The sequence below is a fragment of the Emydura macquarii genome, unplaced genomic scaffold, assembly GCF_026122565.2.
Source record: "Emydura macquarii macquarii isolate MOO-44397 ecotype Brisbane River unplaced genomic scaffold, CSIRO-AGI_Emac_v2 contig_2768, whole genome shotgun sequence".
Taxonomy (NCBI): Eukaryota; Metazoa; Chordata; order Testudines; family Chelidae; genus Emydura; species Emydura macquarii.
Genome location: NW_027132905.1, coordinates 32,642,416 through 32,665,528, shown reverse-complemented (window position 1 = coordinate 32,665,528; position 23,113 = coordinate 32,642,416). Strand labels below are relative to the sequence as shown.

At 45.1% G+C, this 23,113-nt stretch overlaps 1 protein-coding gene across 2 annotated transcripts in view; it reads right to left on the bottom strand.

The window, feature by feature from the left end:
* The window catches only part of PCDH1 (protocadherin 1), a 99,091-nt gene that overhangs the window by 32,412 nt on the left and 43,566 nt on the right, over positions 1 to 23,113 (bottom strand). For both annotated transcript variants that reach the window (XM_067566962.1, XM_067566963.1), the window contains exon 4: positions 14,340 to 14,559. In XM_067566962.1, the coding sequence (XP_067423063.1) occupies positions 14,340 to 14,559 (220 nt within the window). The remainder of the gene's footprint in view (positions 1 to 14,339; positions 14,560 to 23,113) is intronic.

The window sequence follows — 23,113 nt, the reverse complement described above, 5'->3', positions numbered from 1 at the left end:
GTTAAAAGACACGAAAGAAAGGGTAGGAATAAATGGTCAGTTTTCAGAATGGAGAGAGGTAAATAACTGTGTCCCCCAGGGATCTGTATTAGGACCAGTACTGTTCAACAATTTCATAAATGATCTGGAAAAAGGGGTAAACTGTGAGGTGGAAAGTTTGCAGATGATACAAAAATACTCAAGCAGACCGTGAAAAGTCTATATGCGCAGATGGCTGATAAAGCAAACCATGACTGGATTATCAAATAAGAGCAGAGTTATGATTCAGTAACGAAGGCATCAAGCCAGGTTTATTGCAGACAAGGCATGGTAAAAAGGGCCCTATACGTTCTACAATTACACTAAATACATGTATGCCTGTGATATTGGACCAGCTCAGTAAATGGCAGGGCTTTCCATTCCTCATTTGACAAGACAAAGGCACTCCCTTTGAGACCCTCTTTCATACAATGATACAAACAAATTGCGTATTGTCTCTCTGATGTGGGTAGTTGCCACCCTCTGACTTGAGAGGATACCACCTTTTACCTTCTACAGGATGGTTTAATCAAAACATCTCTATCTATCACACTGTCATCCTGACCTCATCTTTAAGAAGGGTCAGTGTGTCCTGGTTATCTTTGGAGAATGACCTTTTACCATTCCTGGTATTGGGATCTTCTGGTACCATCTTTCTGGAAAGTGCTTGTGTGAGTACTCTATGCCTAGCGCTTCTTTGCAAATGTGTGTTTTTGCAATACCAACTCTGTCCTTTCCAGGTACTGTATCTGCCAGCGTTCACAGTCTGACTTTTGCTAAATTTGCTTTATAAGAGAAGAGCCCAACTGCTACTTTAGCTCTGGCGTCCTACTACCTGTTATACTAGGCCTCATGTCTCAGGCTCTCACTTTATACTACAATGTACATTGGAAAACATAATCCCAATCATACATATAAAATGATGGGGTCTAAATTAGCTGTTACCATGCAAGAAAGATTTTGGAGTCCACTCAACCTGAAGCGGCAGTCAAAAAAGCTAACAGAATATTGGGAATCATTAGAAAAGGGATAGATAATAAGATAGAAAATATCATATTGCCTCTTTATAAATCCATAGTATGCCCACATCTTGAATGCTGCCTGCAGATCTGGTTGCCTCATCTCAAAAAAGATATATTGGAATTGGAAAAGGTACAGAAAAGGGCAATTAAAATGATGAGGGGTATGAAAAAGCTTCCATATGACGAGAGATTAATAACACTGGGACTTTTCAGCTTGGAAAAGAGACAACTATGGGGGGATATGATAGAGGTCTGTAAAATCATGGCTGGTGTGGAGAAAATAAATTAGGAAGTGTTATTTACTCCTTCTCATAAAAAATAGGGGTCACTAAATGAAATTAATAGGCAGCAGGTTTAAAAAATGAACAAAAGGAGGTATTTCTTCACAAAATTCACAGTCAACCTGTGGAACTCATTGCCAGAGGATGTTGTGACGTCCAAGATTATAACAGGGTTCAAAAAAGAACTAGATAAGTTCATGGAGGATAGGTCCATCAATGGCTTTAGCCAGGATAGGCAGGGATTGGAATGGGAATGGCCAATGGGATGGAGCACTTGATGATTACCTGATTTATTATTTCCCTCTAAAGTACCTGGCACTGGCAACTTTCAGAAGACAGGATACTGGGCTAGATGGACCATTGGTCTGACCCTATATGGCCATTCTTATGTTCTTAAAAAAAAACAAACCAATCAAAGTTGGTCCAGTAAAAGATATTACCTCACCCGCCTTGTCTCTCAAACAAAAAAAACAACAACAGACATTCTATTAGGTAGAACCATGCCAATGCTAGCATAGGTCAGTAGCAGGGTGAAATCTTTTAAATTCCCTGCATGCACCTCTACCACTTGAGCTAACAGTAACTGATAGTGGTAGTAAGTTGTCAATTCTATGCGGACCAGCCACTAGATGGGAATGAGACACACACTTTGCCAGTGGGTTTCATAGGTATTTGCTGACAGTCGACTAATGGTGAGATTGAGGGATCTTAGGCTCCTTCCAGGTTCTGAAGGGAAGTGTGCTCTAATGGGCACACTGCCTTCTGCCTGTTCCCATCAAGCTTGGGCCCTCCTGCCACTTTTCCCCCAACCTTCACTTGTCCTAGTCCTGTCTCTTCCCCAGATTCTAATTCCAGTCTCCCTCACATCCCTGAATTCACACTGGAGTCCCTGTCCCGACCAATCACAGTCTCCCCTTTGGAACTCCCTATCCAAGTCCCCGTCTTTAGAATCATAGAAGATAAGGGTTGGAAGGGACCTCAGGAGGTATCTAGTCCAACCCCCTGCTCAAAGCAGGACCAACCCCTACTAAATCATCCCAGCCAGGGCTTTGTTAAGACGGGCCTTAAAAACCACTAAGGATGGAGATTCCACCACGTCCCTAGGTAACCCATTGCAGTGCTTCACCCCACCTTAGTTCCCAGTCTCCATATCCAGGGTTCCCATCCCAGTCTCCCTGCCCAGTCAGTTCACCACTCCCAGTCTTCTCAGCTAATCTAAGTTTCTCTTCCCTGACCTCCAGTGTCAGTCTTCCCCACACATCAGCATCACCTCAATCCCTGGAAAAATCATGGAGCAGGTCCTCAAGGAATCCATTTTAAGGCACTTGGAAGAGAGGAAGGTGATCAGGAACAGTCAACACGGATTCACCAAGGGAAAGTCATGCCTGACCAACCTGATTGCTTTCTATGAAGAGGTGACTAGCTCTGTGGATGTGGGGAAAGCGGTGGATGTGATATACCTTGACTTTAGCAAAGCTTTTGATACGGTCTCTCACAGTATTCTTATCAGCAAGTTAAGGAAGTATGGGTTGGATGAATGGACTATAAAATGGATAGAGAACTGGCTAGAGCACAGGGCTCAACGGGTAGTGATCAATGGCTCCATGTCTAGTTGGCAGCCGGTCACAAGCGGAGTGCCACAGGGGTCGGTCCTGGGGTCGGTTTTGTTCAAAATCTTCATTAATTATCTGGATGATGGGGTAGATTGCACCCTCAGCAAGTTTGCAGATGACAGTAAGCTGGGGGGGAGTGGTAGATACCTTGGAAGGTAGGGATAGGATACAGAAGGACCTAAACAAACTAGAGGATTGGGCCAAAAGAAATCTGATGAGGTTCAACAAAGACAAGTGCAGAGTCCTCCACTTAGGATGGAAGAATTCCATGCACAGCTACAGGCTGGGGACCGACGAGCTAGGCAGCAGTTCTGCAGAAAAGGGGGTAACAGTGGATAAGAAGCTGGATATAAGTCAGCAGTGTGCCTTGGTTGCCAAGAAGGCTAATAGCATATTGGGCTGCATTAGTAGGAGCATTGCCAGCAGATCACGGGAAGTGATCATTCCCCTCTATTCGGCATTGGTGAGGCAGCATTTGGAGTGTGGTATCCAGTTTTGGGCCCCCCACTACAACAAGGATGTGGAGAAGTTAGAGAGAGCCCAGCAGAGGGCAACAAAAATGATTATGGGGCTGGAGCACAAGACTTATGAGGAGAGGCTGAAGGAACTAGGCTTGTTCAGTCTACAGAAGAGAAGAATGAGGGGGGATTTGATAGCAGCCTTTAACTAGCTGCACGGAGGTTCCAGGGAGGATGGAGCTAGGCTGTTCTCAGTGACGGCAGATGACAGAACAAGGAGCAACGGTCTCAAGTTGCAGGGGAGGAGGTCTAAGTTGGACATTAGGAAAAAGTTTTTCACTAGGAGGGTGGTGAAGCACTGGAGTGGGTTACCTAGGGAGGTGGTGGAATCTCCATCTTTAGAGGTTTTTAAGCTGCGGCTTGATAAAACCCTCACTGGTATTATTTAGCTGAGGTTAGTCCTGCTCTGAGCAGGGGGTTGAACTAGATGACCTCCTGAGGTCCCTTCCAACTCTGATTCTATGATTCTATGTCCCCAATCCCCTGGCCCAGCCAGTTCCAGCATCGCCACTGCTTCTAGTCCCAGTTGACCCATCCTTCCCCTCCAGCTCTTCTCCTGGTCTTCCTGCACAACCAGCCCAAATGCCTTTCAACCGAGCTTGTTGTCTGATCTGTCTGCACAATCCCCTCATATACTGACTCTAGTGCAGGCAGGACAAGTTGGATTTTAACATTAACGACATAAGCTGATCAAGCTGTATCCTATACTTTCATCTAGGTTTCACCTCAACCAACTGATACATTCACATACAGTTTATTCTGTCTACACCTGGATGAGTAAATGTGCTAGCTAACTAACTACCGTACATTGGCCCAGTGTAACACAGTTCGACTCACCGCCTTGGTGCCTCCTACTGGACCCTCCCCTTGTGACTCAGTCCTCTGGCTGAGTCACAATCCATGTTCCCCCCTTCCAGGAAATCCTGCAGTCCATTCCAGCCACCTCCCACTGTGGCCACGACAGTCCTGCCACCACTCCAGTGGTGATCAGAGGAGGGGGCAGACTGGTAACCAAGCAATGTATCAAGATCACCTGATGAGTGACCAGATGGCAAAGAGAACTACAACTTTATTAAAAAAAAAAGAAAGAAAAATTAAAAACCACAAAACTCAATCCAGCAAGAGAAAGGGTAAAAGACCAGGACCAGAAACTGACATGGCTGTGCAAGAGGAGAAAGAGAAGAGAAAGAATCCTGGACCATCTGCAAAGACCCAGATCATATCCCAAAGGCCTTATGGAGTGATAAGGAAACTGAGACAAGTATTTGGGTACAGGATATCTGTATATCTCTTGTACTATTTAAGAGTTAAGTGTGTATGTATTTAGAAATTCCTTTGCAGTGTCTCTGTGCTACTTGCTTACACCGTCATGTAGTCCCCAAAGAGGGAAGCCGTAAACCAGAGGATTGACAGCTTCAGTGGACCTCTAAAAGTGTGCACTAGCTCTTGAGGAACCTAGGGAGAACCAGCACTAGTTTCAGGGCCTAGACAATCGATGTATGGGGTCTGTAATGGGGTGTGTTCCTGGAGGCTCAGAGCCAGAATGACAATGCCTACCCTTTGCTCAGCCCCAGCAATAGTGGGAAAATAATGGACTTTTCAATTCACTGGCAATTCCAGCAAAATAAAATAAAATAACAATTTTTGTTTTGGATCAAAGTGAAAACAAAATATTTCAAATTTTTCAGTGAATCAAAAAAATTTTGAGTGAGGTTAAAATTAAACATTTCAAATACTTCAGCTCTGTAAGGATGCAGGGACTGAAATCTAGGCCTGCTGAGCCTGGGGTGGCTGATATTCCCACAGTGCCACCAGAAGGCTCTATAGAGGCACAGTCAGAGAGTGCTGTGAAGAACAGGCATTGCTGAAAGTACTGCTCACGAGACCCAGAGTGACAGTACTCTGCGGCCCTCTGATTGGCCAAGTGCCCCTACTTAATCCCAGGTGTTGCCCCAAGAAGTTGTCTGGGCAACCACATAGTCCTTAGCTTGCTACAATGGTAGACTTTGTCTTGTCTCCTGATCTCCGGTCTCTGACCCCAGCCTGACTTCAACCCTGATTCCTGCCTCATGATCATAACCTGGTATTGCCTCTGCTCTCCAGTCTCTGACTCCAGCCTGATTCTGATCCTGGCTCTTGTTTACAAATGCTGGCCTTGTGATTCTTCTAATTCTGGTCCTGCAAGCTCTATCCTGGCCCTGGTGGATAGATCTCAGTCCAGCTGTGACTGCTAGGCAAGACTGCCTAAGCCCCAGTCCCTTACAAGCTCAAAATTTTTCATTTCTATTTTGGGCATTTTAGCAAAAGCAAAGGAGGACTAAATTAAGCAAATGGCCACAGTACAAGGAGTTTTTCCCATCTGTCTCCCATGTGAATACCCTAACCACTAGGTTATCAAGTCATTCTCATACTGGTGCCCTGATTCACTGAGTATTTGTGAGTCTAAGAACCCCACAGTGCCAACTGGCAAGGGTTCACTGTTCTATAAGAGCAACTCTCATCCGGCCTGACAAACTCATGGCACCTAGCACTGTTTTCATAGTATTTATCTATAAAGAATGTCAGGTGAGATCTAAAATGAAAACCAGGATCACACTGGTCATGAATACCATTGTGATGTCAAACTGACACTATGTAAGGAGTCATGTATATATATATCAAAGCAGGGTTGACAAACAGGTTTTGTCAGACTAAGGATGTATATTCACCTGTCTGCTTTGGTTCACATGTAAATTAAAAATTGTAGGCCAACTCCATGGAAGCTCTTGTGCATATGAAGTGCACATGAGGATGTGAAGTCAACATGAGCTCAGCACACCAGGGAATAGGCCTTGTGGGGGGGAGATGGTCACCCTTATTCTGGGGACAAACAGTGGATTGAGGACAGCAAAGCTGGTAATTTCTATGAGTGTCCAATGGCTAAAGGCTGGGCATCACTGCAGTGAATGCTCTCACGACTCAGGGGTTGGTGTGCACCTATCACTAACCTGTACAGAGAGAGCAAGGTTTGCGGTGGCTTGGAAGGCAGTGCTTGTGTTGCCAGGGGCATATGCGCAGAGACAACCTTAAATGTGGCATCTCCTGAGCTTTGAGTGCTTGGCCTCACAACCTTAAAAAATGTTAATAATAATATTCTTTGTGTGTGTAATAATATAGTTACCACTGAGTTACCTGAGTGACCATTGGGTTTTTTTCATAGATTCAAGACCAAAAGGTACCATGACCACCATTATCCGTGGTAACTTGTTCCAGTGGTTAATTACTCTGACCATTAAAAATGTGTGCCTTGTTTCCAGTCTGAATTTGTTTAGCTTCATCTTCTAGCCATTAGACTGTGTTATATTGTCTCTGCTACATTGATGAGCCTATTATTAAATATTTGTTTCCAATGTAGGAACTTAAAGACTGTAATCAAGTTCCCCTTAACTTTATTTTCATTAAGTTAAAATGATTGAGCTCTTTGAGTCTATCACTATAAGGCATGTTTTCCAATCCTTATTCATAGATTCCAAGGCCAGAAGGGACCATTGTAATCATCTAGTCTGACCTTCTGTGTAACACAGACCAGAGAACTGTCCCAATTTAATCATTGTCCAGACTCCTCTCTTAGCCCTCTCCAATTTATCAACATTCTTCTTGAACTGTTGACATCAGAACTGGACACAATATTCCAGTAGCGGTCACACCAGTGTATCACATACAGAGGTGAAATAACTTCTCTTCTTCTACCTGAGACTCCCTTGTTTATGGATCCAATGATTGCATTAGCCCCAGGGTCGCACTGACAGCTCATGGTCAACTGATTATCCAACCCCATCCTACCCCCCTATTGCCAAATCTTTTTCAGAGACATTGCTTCCCAGGATAGAGACTCCCATCCTGTAAGAATGGCCTACATTCTTTGTTCCTAGATGTATGCGTTTACATATAACCAGATTAAAATGCATATTGTTTCTTTGTGCCCAACTTAACAAGCAACCTGTATCACTCTGTATCAGTGACCTTTCCTCTTCATTATTTACTTCTCCCTAATTTTTGTGTAACCTGCAAACTTTATCAATAATGACTTTATGTTTTCCTCCAGGTCATTTATAAAAATGTTAAATAGAGTAGGCCATCCCATTTACCCTAATCCCTGTGGGAACCCACTGGAAATGCACCCATTCAATAATGATCCCCATTTACAATCACATTTTGAAATCTATCACTTAGACAGCTTTTAATCCATTTAATGTTTGCCATATTAATTTTGTATCTTTATAATTTTAAAATCAAAATGGAATGCTGTACCAAGTCAAATGCTTTACAGAAGTCTAAGTATATTGTGTCAACACTATTACCTTTATCAACCAAGCTTGTAATCTCATAAAAAATTCAGTTAGTTTGACAAGATTCATTTTCCATTAACCCATGTTGATTGGCACTAATTATATTACTATCCTTTATTTCTTTATTAATCTAATCCTGTATCAGCCATTCTATTATCTTCTCTGGGATGGATGTCAGACTGACAGACCTATAATTACTTGGGCCATCCCATTTACCCTTTTTAAATATTGACACAACAATTAGCTTTCTTCCTGTCCTCAGAAACTTCCCTGGTGTTCCAAGACGATTGAAAATCAACATTAATGGTATAGTGAGCTCCTCAGCCAGCTCTCTTAAAATCCTTGGATGCAAGTTATACGGACCTGCTGATTTTAAAATGTCTAACATTAGTAGCTGCTGTTTAACGTCCTCCTGAGACATTAGTGGAATGGAAAGAGTTATCATACGATTTGACTACATCAGTTTCTTCCCAAATACAGAACAGAAATATTCATTGAACATTTCTGCCTTTTCTGCATTACTATTGATAATTTTACCATTTCCATCTAGTAATGGATCAATACCATTGTTAAGATTCTTCTTGTTCCTAAATACACTTTAAAAGCTTCTTTTTATTATCCTTAACTCCGCTGGCTATAGATTTCGCCTCATGTCCCTTTGCTTTCCTTATCATTTTTCTACAATTCCTAGCTTCTGATTTATATTCATTACTTCCTCTTTCTTCCATTTGTTTGAGTAAGGACCTGGCAGTCCAGCAGGTGAGTAATACAGGGGTCCCTGGCTCAGTATTCCACACTCTAGCAGGTAACCACATTGCAGAGTGCTGGGTAGGAAGCAGGAGACATCCTGGTCAGGTGTGTTACCAGGGAAGATGGTATATGTCAATGCCAAGATACTGTAGGGATCTCCCTCAACAGCCCACTAGGTCCTTTTGGAAAGGCTGGTGCAGCCTCTGCAACTCAGAAATTTGCTGCAGCTTGCACAATGGAAGGTGTCCAATAAGGAAGGATCCAAAAGTGTGTGTGGTACCAAATAAGAGATGACTTACAGAAGAAAAGACATTGCTACCATGCACTTTGCCTTCCAGCAGAAGAGATATGAAAAGATGAACATCCAACCATCAGATCTCAGGCTTTGAACAGTCTCCTGGGAAAAATGGTGAAGACCCATCATTTAGGACATTTATTACTGGACTAGCTAAAACTCTAGAAAATGATCAATATGGAGCAGTCTTGCACCTGCCCCAGGTGATGTGCTGGGTGGGATCTAATAATAGTGTTTTTCCAGCATTAACTTCTCATTCTGAGGGTAAGAATAGCTTATGCTACCAAGATCTCAGAAAAAAAACTAGATTTTCCTGATATGACCCTTGTTGAGTTGGTACTGTTAGAGGACTAGCTGGAGAAACTGAAGGAATTGATTCAGAATAATGATGAGATCTCCTCCATAGGATCCCTTAATTTGGGTCACACTACTACTCTGAGATATGAAATTTCTAATGGATCAGACCTTAATATGCTAGCCTCACCAGAGGATTCTCTAGCTAATTATCAAGAAGTAAGATAGCACCATGACAGACACTGGAGCATTCAGCCACCTCTTCTGCCCTATCATGGTAGCCACAGAAAAGGATAATTTATCTAGATCTACAAGCAGACCACTTATCATGATCAATCTCTTTTCCATGGTGAGGAGACCCTAGATGACTTTGAGAAGGTAGAGTTCTTTTCTTCTTTAGATCTCATCTCGGCATGTAGTGGAGGAAGAATATGGCAGACACAACTCTGATGAACTGCAGTGTAACCAGGTACCTTTCAAGCTACAGATCCCCTGGCCTGGTTACATGGTCACCCAGTGTATCATCTAGGGAATATGAATTTTGACCCTAATCCCCATATTGTCTGTCGATATAATTGTCTTTGCCAGATAAGCTGAAGAACATAGAGAAAGGCTAGAGTTAATTTCAGGAGAATCCCTGGAGCCCAGGCCTGTCACGCTTTCTGCACTACATCAGGTTTGGGTGTGTAATAGCAGCAGCTGGAAACAGTGGAGCCTGACTAACATGTGAGGGAAGCTTGACCCAGGACAGGTATGATGGCCAGGAAACAGAGGTCTGTATCTGAATGTGTATGTGAATACGGTGTATGAATGCATGTGTGTGTTGGCACAAATGTGTGATGTATATATGCGTGTGTACATGCTGCTGTTTATAGCAGTGAGCATGTTAGTGAAGGCACATGACTATAGGAGGAAGGGAGACAATTTATGAGCAGATATTGATATTTTCAGCATTCAGAGGAGTCATGTTCAAGTACTGCAGTCAGAGGATGCACCTCCTTTGTGCAGGGCACTACTCGGGGCGAGGGCCCCTGCCCTTTTTGGGTTTAGCTCACTCCTTGCACTCTGCTCCCCTGCTGAGAATCTGAGTATCTCAGAGATCAACAACATAGTGGGCTGCATAGTCTCTGCAGGCTTGTCAAGGGGTCTCTCCAGCACCATGCTGACAGCTTTGCTGAAGCTGAAACTGACCTGAACTGGATTAATCATCAAGAAGGGAAAAAGAGTCCAGAATAGTCAGAATCCCAGAGGCCAAGGGCAGCTGCAGTTGCTAGGCAGAGGACAGCCAGATTTAGGGGTAGACGAATCAGGTGACCATCTGGGGCATCGGGCTCGGGGGGCACTGGGCTCTGGGAGCTGTTTTTGTTGTTAGAGACAAAAGACAAGATCGAATGTTTGAAGTAAAATGTTCCAGGTATTCCATATGTGGATTCATTTTCACTAACCTCCTAGAATGTTTTGGATCTTTGTTGAATCTCATAGAACCTTCCAGAACATTTTCCTTGAAGCTCCTAGAATGTTGTCTGACATGCCCTCGTGCGTATATACGGGGTGCGGTGTCGCAAGTCAGTCAGTGAGATATAAGAACCAACTGACGTGAAGTGAGAGCCCAGCTGTGATATTGTGAACTTTGTTTTATGGTGTAATTGTGAAAGTGTCTGAGTGGAGAGGTGCCAAAAGGGGGGCTGGCACTGAAATGGAGCGGGGGCACCGAAGATGTTTCTCGCCTGGATGCCATTTGGTTAGAGCCGGCTCTGGGCAGAGGGAGGACTGTGTGGCTAAAGTACAGGGCTAAAATTCTGTTGCTGGCTCTGCAACCCAAAACAGGTCACCTCCTCTTTCTGAGCCTCAGTTTCCCCACCCCAAATCTTCTCCAGCAGATACCAGATGCTGCCACTGGGGCTCTGCTCTACTGCTTGTTTTGGTCTTTTCTGAGTCCCCAACTGTCCCTTGTTCTGCCTTTCCTTCCTTCACCTCCTCCTCTGCTCTGCTCCAGTTTCTCCTCATTTCCTGTCCCCTCTTCTCTATGATGCTGTTTTCACAGGCATCCAACCTTCGTCCTCTCCTGGCCATTGCCATTACTGATGACACTCAATCATTGCTACCCCAGCTGACAAGGTCTCATAACAGAATCCTCCTCCCAGGTCCCTCAACAGTCTCTTGAAATCCCCTAGTTCTCACCTGAGGATTATGAGACAGCATATGGGAGAGACCCCCAAGAATTCCATCAGCCAAGCCCCAGACCTCCCCTTTCATAGAATCATCTCAGACAGGACTTTGTCAAGCCGAGCCTTAAAAACCTCTAAGGATGGAGATTCCACCACCTCCGTAGGTAACCCATTCCCATGCTTCACCATCCTCCTAGTGAACACGTTTCTCCTAATACCCAACCTAGACCTCCCCCACTGCAACTTGAGACCATTGCTCCTTGTTCTGTCATCTACTACCATTGAGAACAGCCTAGCTCCATCCTCCCTGGAACCTCCCTTCAGGTAGTTAGAAGCCACTATCAAATCCCCTCTCACTCTTCTTTTCTGCAGACTAAATAAGCCCAGTTCCCTCAGCCTATCCTCCTAAGTCATGTGCCACAGCCCATTAATCATTTTCATTGCCCTACACTGGACTTGCTCCAATTTGTCCACATCCTTTTTGTAATGGGGGGCCCAAAACTGGACACAATACTCCAAATGCCTCACCAATGCCAAATAGAGGGGAATAATCACTTCTCTCGATCTGCTGGCAATGCTCCTACTAATGCAGCCCAATATGCTTCACTGTTGACTCATATCTAGCTTCTTGTCCATTTTAACCCTCAGGTTCTTTTCTGCAGAACTGCTGCCTAGCCAGTCGGTCCCCAGTCTGTAGCAGTGCATGGGATTCTTTCATCCTACTTATCCATGTTGAACCTCATCAAATTTATTTTGACCCAATCCTCCAATTTGTCTAGGCCACTCTGTATCCTATCCCTATCCTCTAGCATATCTACCACTCCCCCTAGCTTAGTGTCATCTGCAAACTTGCTGAGGGCACAATCCATCCCATCCTCCAGATCATTAATGAAGATGTTGAAGAAAACCGGCCCCAGCATCGACCCCAGGGGCACTCTGCTTGATACCAGCTGCCAACTAGACATTGAGCCAGTGATCACTACCCACTGAGCCTGACAATCCAGCCAGCTTTCTATCCACCTTATAGTCCATTCGTCCAACCAACCCATACTTCTTTGACTTGCTGGGAGGAATACTGTGGGAGACCATATCAAAAGCTTAGCTAAAGTCAAGGTATATCACATCCACAACTTTCCCCATGTCCACAAAGCCAGACATCTCAAAATAGAAGGCAATCAGGTTGATCAGGCATGACTTGTCCTTGATGAATCCATGCTGACTGTTCCTGATCACCTTACTCTCCTCCAAGTGCTTCAAAATGGATTTCATGAGGACCTGCTCCATGAGTTTTCCAGGGCCTGAGACGATTCCCCGGATCCTCCTTCCCTTTTTTAAAGATGGACACAATATTTGCCTTTTTCCAATTGTCTGGGACTTCCCGCAATCCCCACAAGTTTTCAAAGACAATGGACAATGGCTTTCCAATCACATCAGCCACCGCCCTCAGCATCCTTCCAGGCTGAATGCTTTTAACTCTTTGGGAGGAAGTGGTCTGCATGAAATTCCCAGACAGTCCAAGGGGGAGCTTTATGTCATTTTAGCATATCCTGGATTCAGGGTCCACTTCAGTCTAGAGATTGCTCTAACTTTCTGGCTGCACTCCCTTGGGCCCATTGAGCAGCCCAGAATAGCTGGAGCATAGTGCACTCCAGCTGTAGTCCTTCAGTCCCCTGTCCCACAAACTGACAAGGAGGGATTGGAGGCCTTTTCCACCAGCCCTTTGCCACTATAGAATCCCCATAGCACCAAGGGTGTTCCCAGTGGAGAGATCCAGTGGCTTTCCAACCTCTTAGGCTGCCTGAGCCCACCCACAGGCTCAGGCCACAGGCAAGTGCCCAGCAATGTGCCTACCAGCCCTCCTTTACCTTGTCATCCAGTCGTCTTTTACCCTGTCTCAAATGAGGGAATCCCTGCTCATTTCCATCTCTTCCAGCACTAGGAAGAAAAATTCATGGCGACAACTTTGCTACCCTGCTCTCCCCCAAATGTTTCTCTGCAGCCTGTGTAATGAAACACTTCATTTTAGAGGAAAACTTCTCCTCAATGCCAGAGTGCAGAAGGCAGCAGGCAGAGGAGAGGTGTTGGGCACATGGCCAGAGCCTGGCAGGAGGAGGCAACTTAGCCTGAGAGAAGATAGCCTTGAGAAGTGGTTACTTGAAGGGAAGAAAGACAGACTCCTCACACAGGGAGGGGCAAAAGCAGAGCCCAAATCATGGCTGAGGTAGGGAAGAGGCAGATGATCTGTGGTGTGAATGAAGAACATCTTTGATAGGGCCAGAAAAAAGAGTTAGTGGCAGTGGCAAATGAACTCAATGGAAGGCCCGGATGCCTTTGGGTTTACCACAATCACACTGCACCATGTCCCCTCTTCTTCCACGTCTCTTGCTATCCCAAGGTTGGCCTTTTGTATTCTCCCTCTCTGCCACTACGTGGTTTCACATGGCTTCAATATCCACCTCTACACCAAGGAATCCCCTAGGCCCTCTCCCCTTCATCTTATTCCTTTCCCAATTGCTCCTCTGAGTCTGTCTAGACAAGAGTTTGGAATTCAGTTTTAACATATAACATCATTGTGCATGCTAGTCTAGACACTCCCCTGGCCTTTGTTCTAAGACACAAAGAGTTGTGATTTACCCAAGGACTCAGCTGCAAACTCTAGTCCAGATCTCCCCTCGAATTCTCCTCCATGATGTTCTGCTGACAACTCAAATCAGAGACCTTCTGGCTCCCCTCCTTCCTGTGCCATGTCAGCCCCAGGCATCCCCTTGACTACTCTACTCCTACCTCCCATGTCCTGTTTTCTCCTTTCTTCCTCTCTAGTGACCCTCCTGCTGAGTCCCTTCTCATCCTTGATGGTCTTGTCTTCAGCACTATGACCTTCCCTGACCTCCCTACCTCACCCTGTCCAAGACTGTCCCAACATGGCTACTAACCCCAACCCCCACCCCATCTATTCCTCCTCCCTGGGATGCAGATTTGTGAGTCTTTGAAGTGCCTGCACCAAAAGGATCTCCAGGAAGGAGGCTGACATGCATACAGCAGGCTCTCTTACCGTTCTCAGGGTGCTCCATCTCCCCAATACTACCGTCGGGTGTGGTGCGCTCATAGTGATCCTCAGGCAGAGCTAGTGGCCCAATCCGGGGCCCTGATGATGACTTGCTGCTGGGCGTCTCCGACTCTTCTAGCCCGCTATCATAGTAACTATGTTGTGAGGGGTCCTGCAAGTCCTGTGCCTGATTAGCTGCAGAGAATGTCACTCGACGATGAGGTAACTACAAAAAAAAAAAAAAGGAAAAGAGACAAGAGGTGATACTAGCCGCCCACAGGGAATGATCATGGAGTAGTCATGAAACATGACTTCCCCAGCAGAACCCTGAGGACAAGAAACCCCAGCTTTCTCTTGACTCCAAACCCCACCAAATGAAAAAATCTCTCATTTCTCAAGCCCCCCAATGGACATCATCTCCCACCTCAGAGTCACCCCACCCCCTCCCAACTACTGACACCATCACTCACTTCAGGAGTCCTCCCTCTTAGCTGACACCATCCCTCATCTCAGATGTCTCCCCCGCTTGGCTGACACCATCACTCACCTCAGGAGTCTATCCAGTTTTCACCAAGGAAATCTGCCCCAACAGCCATCATCTCTCACCTCAGAGTCCCTCTCCAACTTACACCATCTCTCTAACTTCAGAAACACCCCCTCACGCAACAGTTATCATCCCCTCTTTCAGAGCTGCATGAAATAATATCATACCCCATCCTCTTTTACTACCATATCACCTCCCCAGCTGACACCATATCTTACCTCAGAACCCCACAACTCCCATCATCTCAGAGCACCCGCCCGCCCCCCCCCCCCCCCCCCCCCAAGGAATTACATTACACCAACTCTCACCTCAGGGCAAACTGCTTCCACAACTGACACAATCTCCAATGCACAGGAACCTCATCAGAGTTCTGCAGACTAGGGTCTCAGAATTGCCTGATCCCTGATCCCCTGGCTGACACAATCTTACACCTCAGATATCCACTCACGGCTGACACCACCTCTAACTGCAGGGGTCTCCCCTCAACTGAAACCATCTCTCATCTCAGAGCACCCGATTCAGAACATCTCATAGACTCAGAGACTTTAAGATTAGAAAGGACCATCATGATCATCTAGTTTGACTTCCTGCACTTCATAGGCCACAGAACTTCACCCACCGACTCCTGTGATAGGACCATAACCTCTGGATGAATAATGGAAGTCCTCAAATCTTGATTTAAAAACTTCAAGTGACACGAGAATCCATAATTTACTCTACTTCAGACCAGCAAGCTATGATGCAAGGGAAGGCAAAAAAAACCCCAGGGTCTCTGTCAATCTGATATGGGGAAAAACTCCTTCCTGACCCCAAATATGGGATCAGTTAGTCAGTGAGCATGAAACCCCCCAGCCAGACACCTCGGAAAGAATTCTTTACAGTAACTCAGAGCCCTCCCCAGTATCCCAATTCCAGCCATTGGAAATATTTGCTAATCTCTCACTTCAACCCTCACTCACACCAACACTCACCTCAGAGTTCCCGCAATGGATACCACCTCTCACCTCCGGATAACCCTCCAAAATTATACCAACTCTTACTTCAGTGCAACCCCCTGTCTTATACCACTTCTCATCTCACTGCAACCTTCCAGATTGCTATCAATTCTTACCCAAGAGTTCCCCCAATTGACACCAACTTTCACCTCAGAGCAATCCTACAATTTATACCAGCTCTGACCTTGGAGCAACCCCTGATTAATACCAACTCTCACCTCATCTCAACCCCCCAACTGACTCCAACCCCCACCCTAAGAGAAACCACTTGATTGATACCAACCTTCTTTTCAGAGCAACCCCCCTGATTGATACTAACTCTCACCTCAGAGCAGCCCCCCTGATTTACATCTCATAGCAACCCCTCAATTGACACCAACTTTCATTTCAGCACCCCCCCCAATCAATAAGAACTCTCCCCTCACAGCAACACCACCCCAATTGGCATCAACTCTCATCTCAGCACAATGCCCCCAACTGACACCAATTCCCACCTCAAAGCAACCTTCTGATTGATACTCTCACCTGAAAATAACCCCACCTAATTGATGCCAACTCTCACCTCAGAAGAACCCCTCCGATTAACACCAACTTCTATCTCAGAGCAAACCCCATGATTGATACCAACTCTCACCTCATTGCAACCCCGCAATTTACAGCAACTCTGACCTCACAGCAATACAGCCCCCTGATTGGTACCAGCTCTCACCTCAGTGCAACTTCCCCTGTTCAGTACCAACTCTCATCTCAGCACAACACCTCCCTTTGCTACAAACTCTCACCTCAGTGCAACCCCCCCAATTGTTACCAGCTCTCACTTCAGAGTCCCGCAACTGTCAGGAATTTGATCCCCAGAGCAATCCCCACAATCAATACCATTTATCACCACAGAGCACTTGTCCCAATTGACAGTAGCTCTCAGCTCAGTGCAAATCCCCTGATCAATAAAATTGTCACCTCAGCACAACCCCCCCACTGATACAAATCTCACATCAGAGAGTCCCCTCCCCATTGATACCACCTCTCACTTAAACACAACCCCCTTGATTGATTCCAACTTTCACCCCAGTGCAACCCCCACTCTGATCAATACCAGCTCTCACCTCAGAGTACCTCCCTGACTGACACCAACTCTGACCTCGGCAAAGCCCCTCCACTGACACTAATCTCACCTCAGATTCCCCTCCATTGATTAAACAGAAATTAAAAGGAACAAGTCACAACAATGAAATGCCTGCAAGCTGCATGGAAACTTTTTTAAAACAACATAGTAGACGCTCATATTGAATGTATACCCCAAATAAAAAAACCTAGGAAGAGGACCAAAAAATGCCACCATGGCCTAACAACAGTGTAAAGGAGGCGATTAGAGGCAAAAGGGCATCCTTTAAAATTAGAAGTCAAATCCTACTGAGGAAAATAGAATAGCATATAAACTCTGGTATGTTAAGTGTAAAAAGGATCATTAGGCAGGTGAAAAAAAAATTAGACAAGCTGATAGCAAAAGACTCAAAAACTAACGGCAACATTTTTTTAAGTACATCAGAAGCAGGAAGCTGCCAAACCATCAGTGGGGAGGGCCATTGGATGATCGAGATGCGCAAGGAGCTCTCACCAGGACCAGACTGCATTCACCCAATAGTTCTGAAGGATATGACACTGCAGAACTATTAACTGTGGTATGTAAACTACACTTAAATCAGCTTCTGTACCAGATGACTGAAGTATAGCTAATGTGGCACCAATTTTTTTAAAAGGTTCCAGAACCGATCCTGACATTAACAGGCTGGTACACCTAACTTCAGTACCAGGCAAACTGGTTGAAACTATAGTAAAGAACAGAATTATCAGACTTTTAGATGAACATGATTTGTTGGGGAAGAGTCAACATAGCTTTTGTAAAGGGAAATTTGCATCTCACCGATCTATTAGATTTCTTTGAGGGGATCAACCAACATGTGGACAAGAGTGAGCCAGGAGATATAGTGTACTTGGACTTTCAGAAAACCTTTGATAAGGTCCCTCACCAAAGGCTCTTAAGCATGCTTCAGTAAGGGGTTTTGAGATAAGAGGGAAGGTCCTCTTATGAACCTAAAAGAAAGGAAACAAAGGGTGGGAATAAATGGTCAGTTTTCAGAATGGAAAGTTGTAAATATTGGTGTTCCCCAGGAATCTATATTGCACCAGCACTATTCAACATTTCATAAATGACTAGAAAAAGCGGTAAAAAGTGAGGTGGCAAAATTTGTAAATGATAGAAAATATTCAAGAGAGTTAAGTCCAAAGCTCTGCAAAGAATTACAAAGGGAATCTCAAAAACTCGGTGACTTGGCAACAAAATGACAGATGATATTCAATGCTGATAAATGCAAGGTAATGCGTATTGGAAAACACAATCCCATACAAAATAATGGGGCCTAAACTAGCTGTTACCACTCAAGAAAGAGATCTTGGAGTCATTGTGGATAGTTTTCTGAAAATATCTGTTTGATGTTCAGTGACAGACAAAAAACGCTAACAGAATGTTAGGAACCATTAGTAAAAGGATAGATAATAAAACAGTAAAAATAATGCCACTATATCAATTCATGGTACGCCCACAACTTTAATGCTACATTCAAGTCTGGTCGCCTCATCTCAAAAAAGATATATTAGAAATGGAAAGGTGCAGAGAAGGGCAACAAAAATTATCAAGGATATTGAACAACTTCCATATGAGGAGAGATTTAAAAAACAGAGATTGTTCATCTTGAAAAAGAGATGATTAAGGGGGGATAGGATAGAGGTCTATAAAATCGTGAATGGTGTGGAGAAAGTGAATAAGGACGTGTTATTGACTCCTTCACATAATACAAGAACCAGGGATCACCCAATGAAATTAATAGACTGCAGGTTTAAAACAAACAAAAGGAAGTATTTCTTCACACAACGCTCAGTCAACCTGTGGAACTCATTGCCAGGGGATATTGTGAAGGGCAAAACTATAACAGGGTTCAAAAAAGAATTAGATGAGTTCATGGAGGATAGGCCTATCAATGGTTATTAGCCGAGATGGTCTGGGACGTAACCCCACGCTCTGGGTGTCCCTAAGCCTCTGACTGCCAGAAGCTGAAACTGGATGATGGGATGGATCACTTCATAATTGCCCTGTTCAGTTCATTCCTTTTGAAGCATCTGGCACTGGCCACTGTCAGAAGACAGTCTGACCCAGTATGGCAATTCTTATAGTACCGCTCAACTCAGTGCAACCCTCACCCCAATCAATATCAGTTCTCACCTCAGAGCAAACCACCCTCCTTTATAAACACTCTCACCCCAGAGCAACCCTATGATTGACACCAGCTCTCACCTCAGTTCAACTCCCTCACCCCCCAACTGATATCAGCTCTCACCTCAGCGCAACACCCATGATTGATACCAACTCTTACTTGAGGGAAACCCACCAATCGACACCAGCTCTCACCTCATTGCAACCCTCCAGTTTACAACAACTTTGATCTCAGACCTACCCTTCACCCCCAATTGATCTCAACTCTCACCTCAGAACACACACACCGATTTATAAAAATTCTCACATCAGAGCAACATCCCCCCAGATTAATTTCAGTTCTCATCTCAGTGCAGCCCCCCCTCCTTTGATACCAACTCTCCCCTTAGAGCAATCCCCACCGATTGACACCAACTCTCACCTCAGAGAACCTCTTTGATTTACACCAATTCTCACTTCAGAGCAACTCCCTGATTGCTACCAACACTCAACTCAGAGTCCCCCTAATTGACACTAATACTCACCTCAGTCCATACCAACTCTCACCTCACCACAACCCCCCAAATTGATACCAACTGTCACCTCCCTAACTGGTACCCACTCTCACCTCAAAGTCACCTGAGCCCTGCGTTGTGTAGCTGTCTCCCCCTATGGAGCCAGTGGACCTGGTGAGGTGTATGCCAAAGCTGGGTTTGCATCACCACATTGTGGCTCAAGTGTGTGGCTATGGTGGGGTTCTCACATTGTCAGCCCTGCTGATGAGATCTTCAGATCTCCTTGGTTCTGAGAAGCAGAGAAGAATGGAGCATGCCACCTGTTGGTTAGATGCCTCTGGCCCAGCTCCATGTGTTCATTTCTTCCCCAAATGGTGAAGAGAGACAGCCTGGAACAACCGCTCAGGCAAGTGCAAACTGTCCATTAATGCTAAGCAAAATTAACTCTGAAACCTAATTATGATTGTGCAAATCATAGAATATTAGACTTGGAAGGGACCTCAGAGGTCATCTAGTCCAACTCCCTGATCAAAGCAGGACTAAACTCAGCTAAATCATCCCAGCCAGGGCTTTGTCAAGCCTCAGCTTAAAAATCTCTAAAGATGGAGATTCCACCACCTCCCTAGGTAACCCATTCCAGTGCTTCACCACCCTCCTAGTGAAAAACTTTTTCCTAATGTCCAACCTAGACCTCCTCCACTGCAACTTGAGACCATTGCTCCTTGTTCTGTCATCTGCCACCACCGAGAACAGCCTAGCTCCATCCTCCCTGGAACCCCCTTTCAGGTAGTTAAAGACTGCTATCAAATCCCCCCTCATTCTTCTCTTTTGCAAACTAAACAAGCCCAGTTTCCTTAGCCTCTCCTCATAAGTCCTGTGCTCCAGACCCCTAATCATTTTTGTTGCCCTCCGCTGGACTCTCTCCAACTTGTCTACATCCTTTTTGTAGTGGGGGGCCCAAAACTGGACACAATACTCTAAATACGGTCTTACCAACGCCGAATAGAGGGGAATAATCACTTCCCGTGACCTGCTGACAATGCTCCTCCGAATGCAGCCCAATATGCTATTAGCCTTCTTGACAACCAGGGCACACTGCTGACTCATATCCAGCTTTTTATCCACTGTTACCCCCAGTCCTTTTCTGCAGAACTGCTGCCTAGCTCGTCGGTCCCCAGCCTGTAGCTGTGCATGGGATTCTTCCTTCCTAAGTGGAGGACTCTGCACTTTTCTTTGTTGAACCTCATCAGATTTCTTTTGGCCCAATCCTCCAGTTTGTTTAGGTCCTTCTGTATCCTATCCCTACCTTCCAGGGTATCTACCACTCCCCCCAGCTTAGTGTCATCCGCAAACTTGCTGAGGGTGCAATCTACCCAATCTTCCAGATCATTAATGAATGATTATAGCAGAAACATCAGCTCATATGATTCTCTGACAACCCCCAACTGATTCTGATGCCTGCCCAGGTGCCAAAAGCCAAAATGCCCCCAGCCAGCTGTCAAAATCTCCAGTTTCCCCACTAGCCACTACACTGCGGTAGCTAACAGTACTGAAACTGTAACAGCAACATCAAGCCAAATGCACAGAATATCACAACAGCTGATATGGGGCCATTGTGGTGAGTGAGATAGTCAATTTTGGATTAATTCATTAAACCCTTTGAAAATTGATCCAAAGCTACTGCAAGATTTCCAGTAGGCTGTGCCAATCAGGGAGTCTTGCCACAGAACTATAGGTCCAACTGACTCCACTATACATAGGGTCTTTACTGTATGTGGAGATTTCTTCACCTGTCACTGAAAAGCAGCTGCATCTGGGGAAGAACACAGGCACACAGGATCTAAGGACTAGAAGTGAAGGGAAAGCTCATATCTGATGGAAACCACTTACAGTGATTTATGGAAACAGAATTTGAATTTGAATTACCTAGTTTAGAAATGTCCAGGGCAAAGAACCTATGCTTCCACTCTTAGGAAGCTGTACCTGCTATCATTACTGGCTGAAAGTGATCAGACCTTTGGTTTCACATGTCATCTGAATGCCAGTATTCCCTGCATCCCTTAGTACTGTGGGGTTAGTACTGACTCAGAGCAGACAGCACCTCTCTATTAAATCACTTACACCACTCCCTGCAGCACAGTGATGCTAGCACAATACCAGGACATCAGTCAGCACTGACTCAGAGGGGAAAGCACTCCCTCTTGAGTCACTCACACCACTCCCTGCAGCACAGTATTCCTAGCACCATGCTGGCGCATTGGGATCACCATGTGAGATGTAGACAGTTTACAGCACAATGTGGTGGTATCTGTAAGGAACAAACTAATTAGAGTTGTGTTTGCAAACAAAGGACAAAGGGAATATGTACCACAGTGACTTTGAACACCTCCAGTGACCTACTTCTCACCTAGGATTGCCCAGAGATTTTTGTGTGCCTCCTTCCTTGATTGTGACCTGGAGATCTGGCTTCTCCCCACAACACCCACACAAGTCCCCATTGTCCTCTGAACACCTCAAGGTCCCAGATCTTCAGACATACAAAGCTACTTCTATAGTCCAATGTGAATCCAAGACCAACCCAGAGCAGCAGTTCCTCAATTAGTTGAACTGATAATGTTAAATACTATCTAACAGCAAAAAAAAAAAAAAAAAAAAGAGCTGGGGCAGAACAAGGAGCTGCAGAATTTACAGGATCCACAGGGCTCCAACTACTCCAACACACAAAGGGAGCCAGAAACACTGCAGGAAGTTCAGTGAGTCATAGGAACACAGGAAGTGCGAGACTGATCAGGCCAAAACTCTACCCAGTCCAATGTCCTGTCTCTGACAGTGGGCAACACCAACTGCTTCACAGCCTAGGCAGAGGTGTGGTAACCTGACTCCCCATTAGGCCTCATCCTGATCTTGAATACAGTAGTTAGAGACTGGCTTGAAGCCTGAAGTTTAATCTCCCTTCCACAAAGTGTATATCATTCATTATGGTAACTGGACTAATTGTGATAAACCTAGGAAAGGTCCATAGATTTTAAGGCCAGAAGGCACCATTATAATAATTTAATCTGACCTCCTGCATATCACAGGCCAGAGAACCTCTCCCAGTGATTCCTGCATCATCTCCATTACATAACTGTGCCACTTCAAGATGTGTAATTCCTGGTTGGATTCTACTTCTGGTGCTCCTGAGCCCCATGTGCACAAGATCAGAATTTCTGGCCACCAGTGCCTGTTAAAACTGTGCCTGTGCTCTAGATGCTTTCATGTCCGCTCCAAAGGGCATAAGGGGTGAAATGGGCCCAACCATAAAGACTCCAGGTAGCATACGTGGCTGTGGAAGTGGGGCAGGAGGGTGGGGTGTATGATTCATATGGACAAAACATCTAAACCTCTCCCCACCCCACTTACTGTAAGGCTGGTAACTGTTCTTTCTTCTTTGAGTGATTGTCCATGTGTATTTTACTTCTGGAGACTAGCAAGCAGTG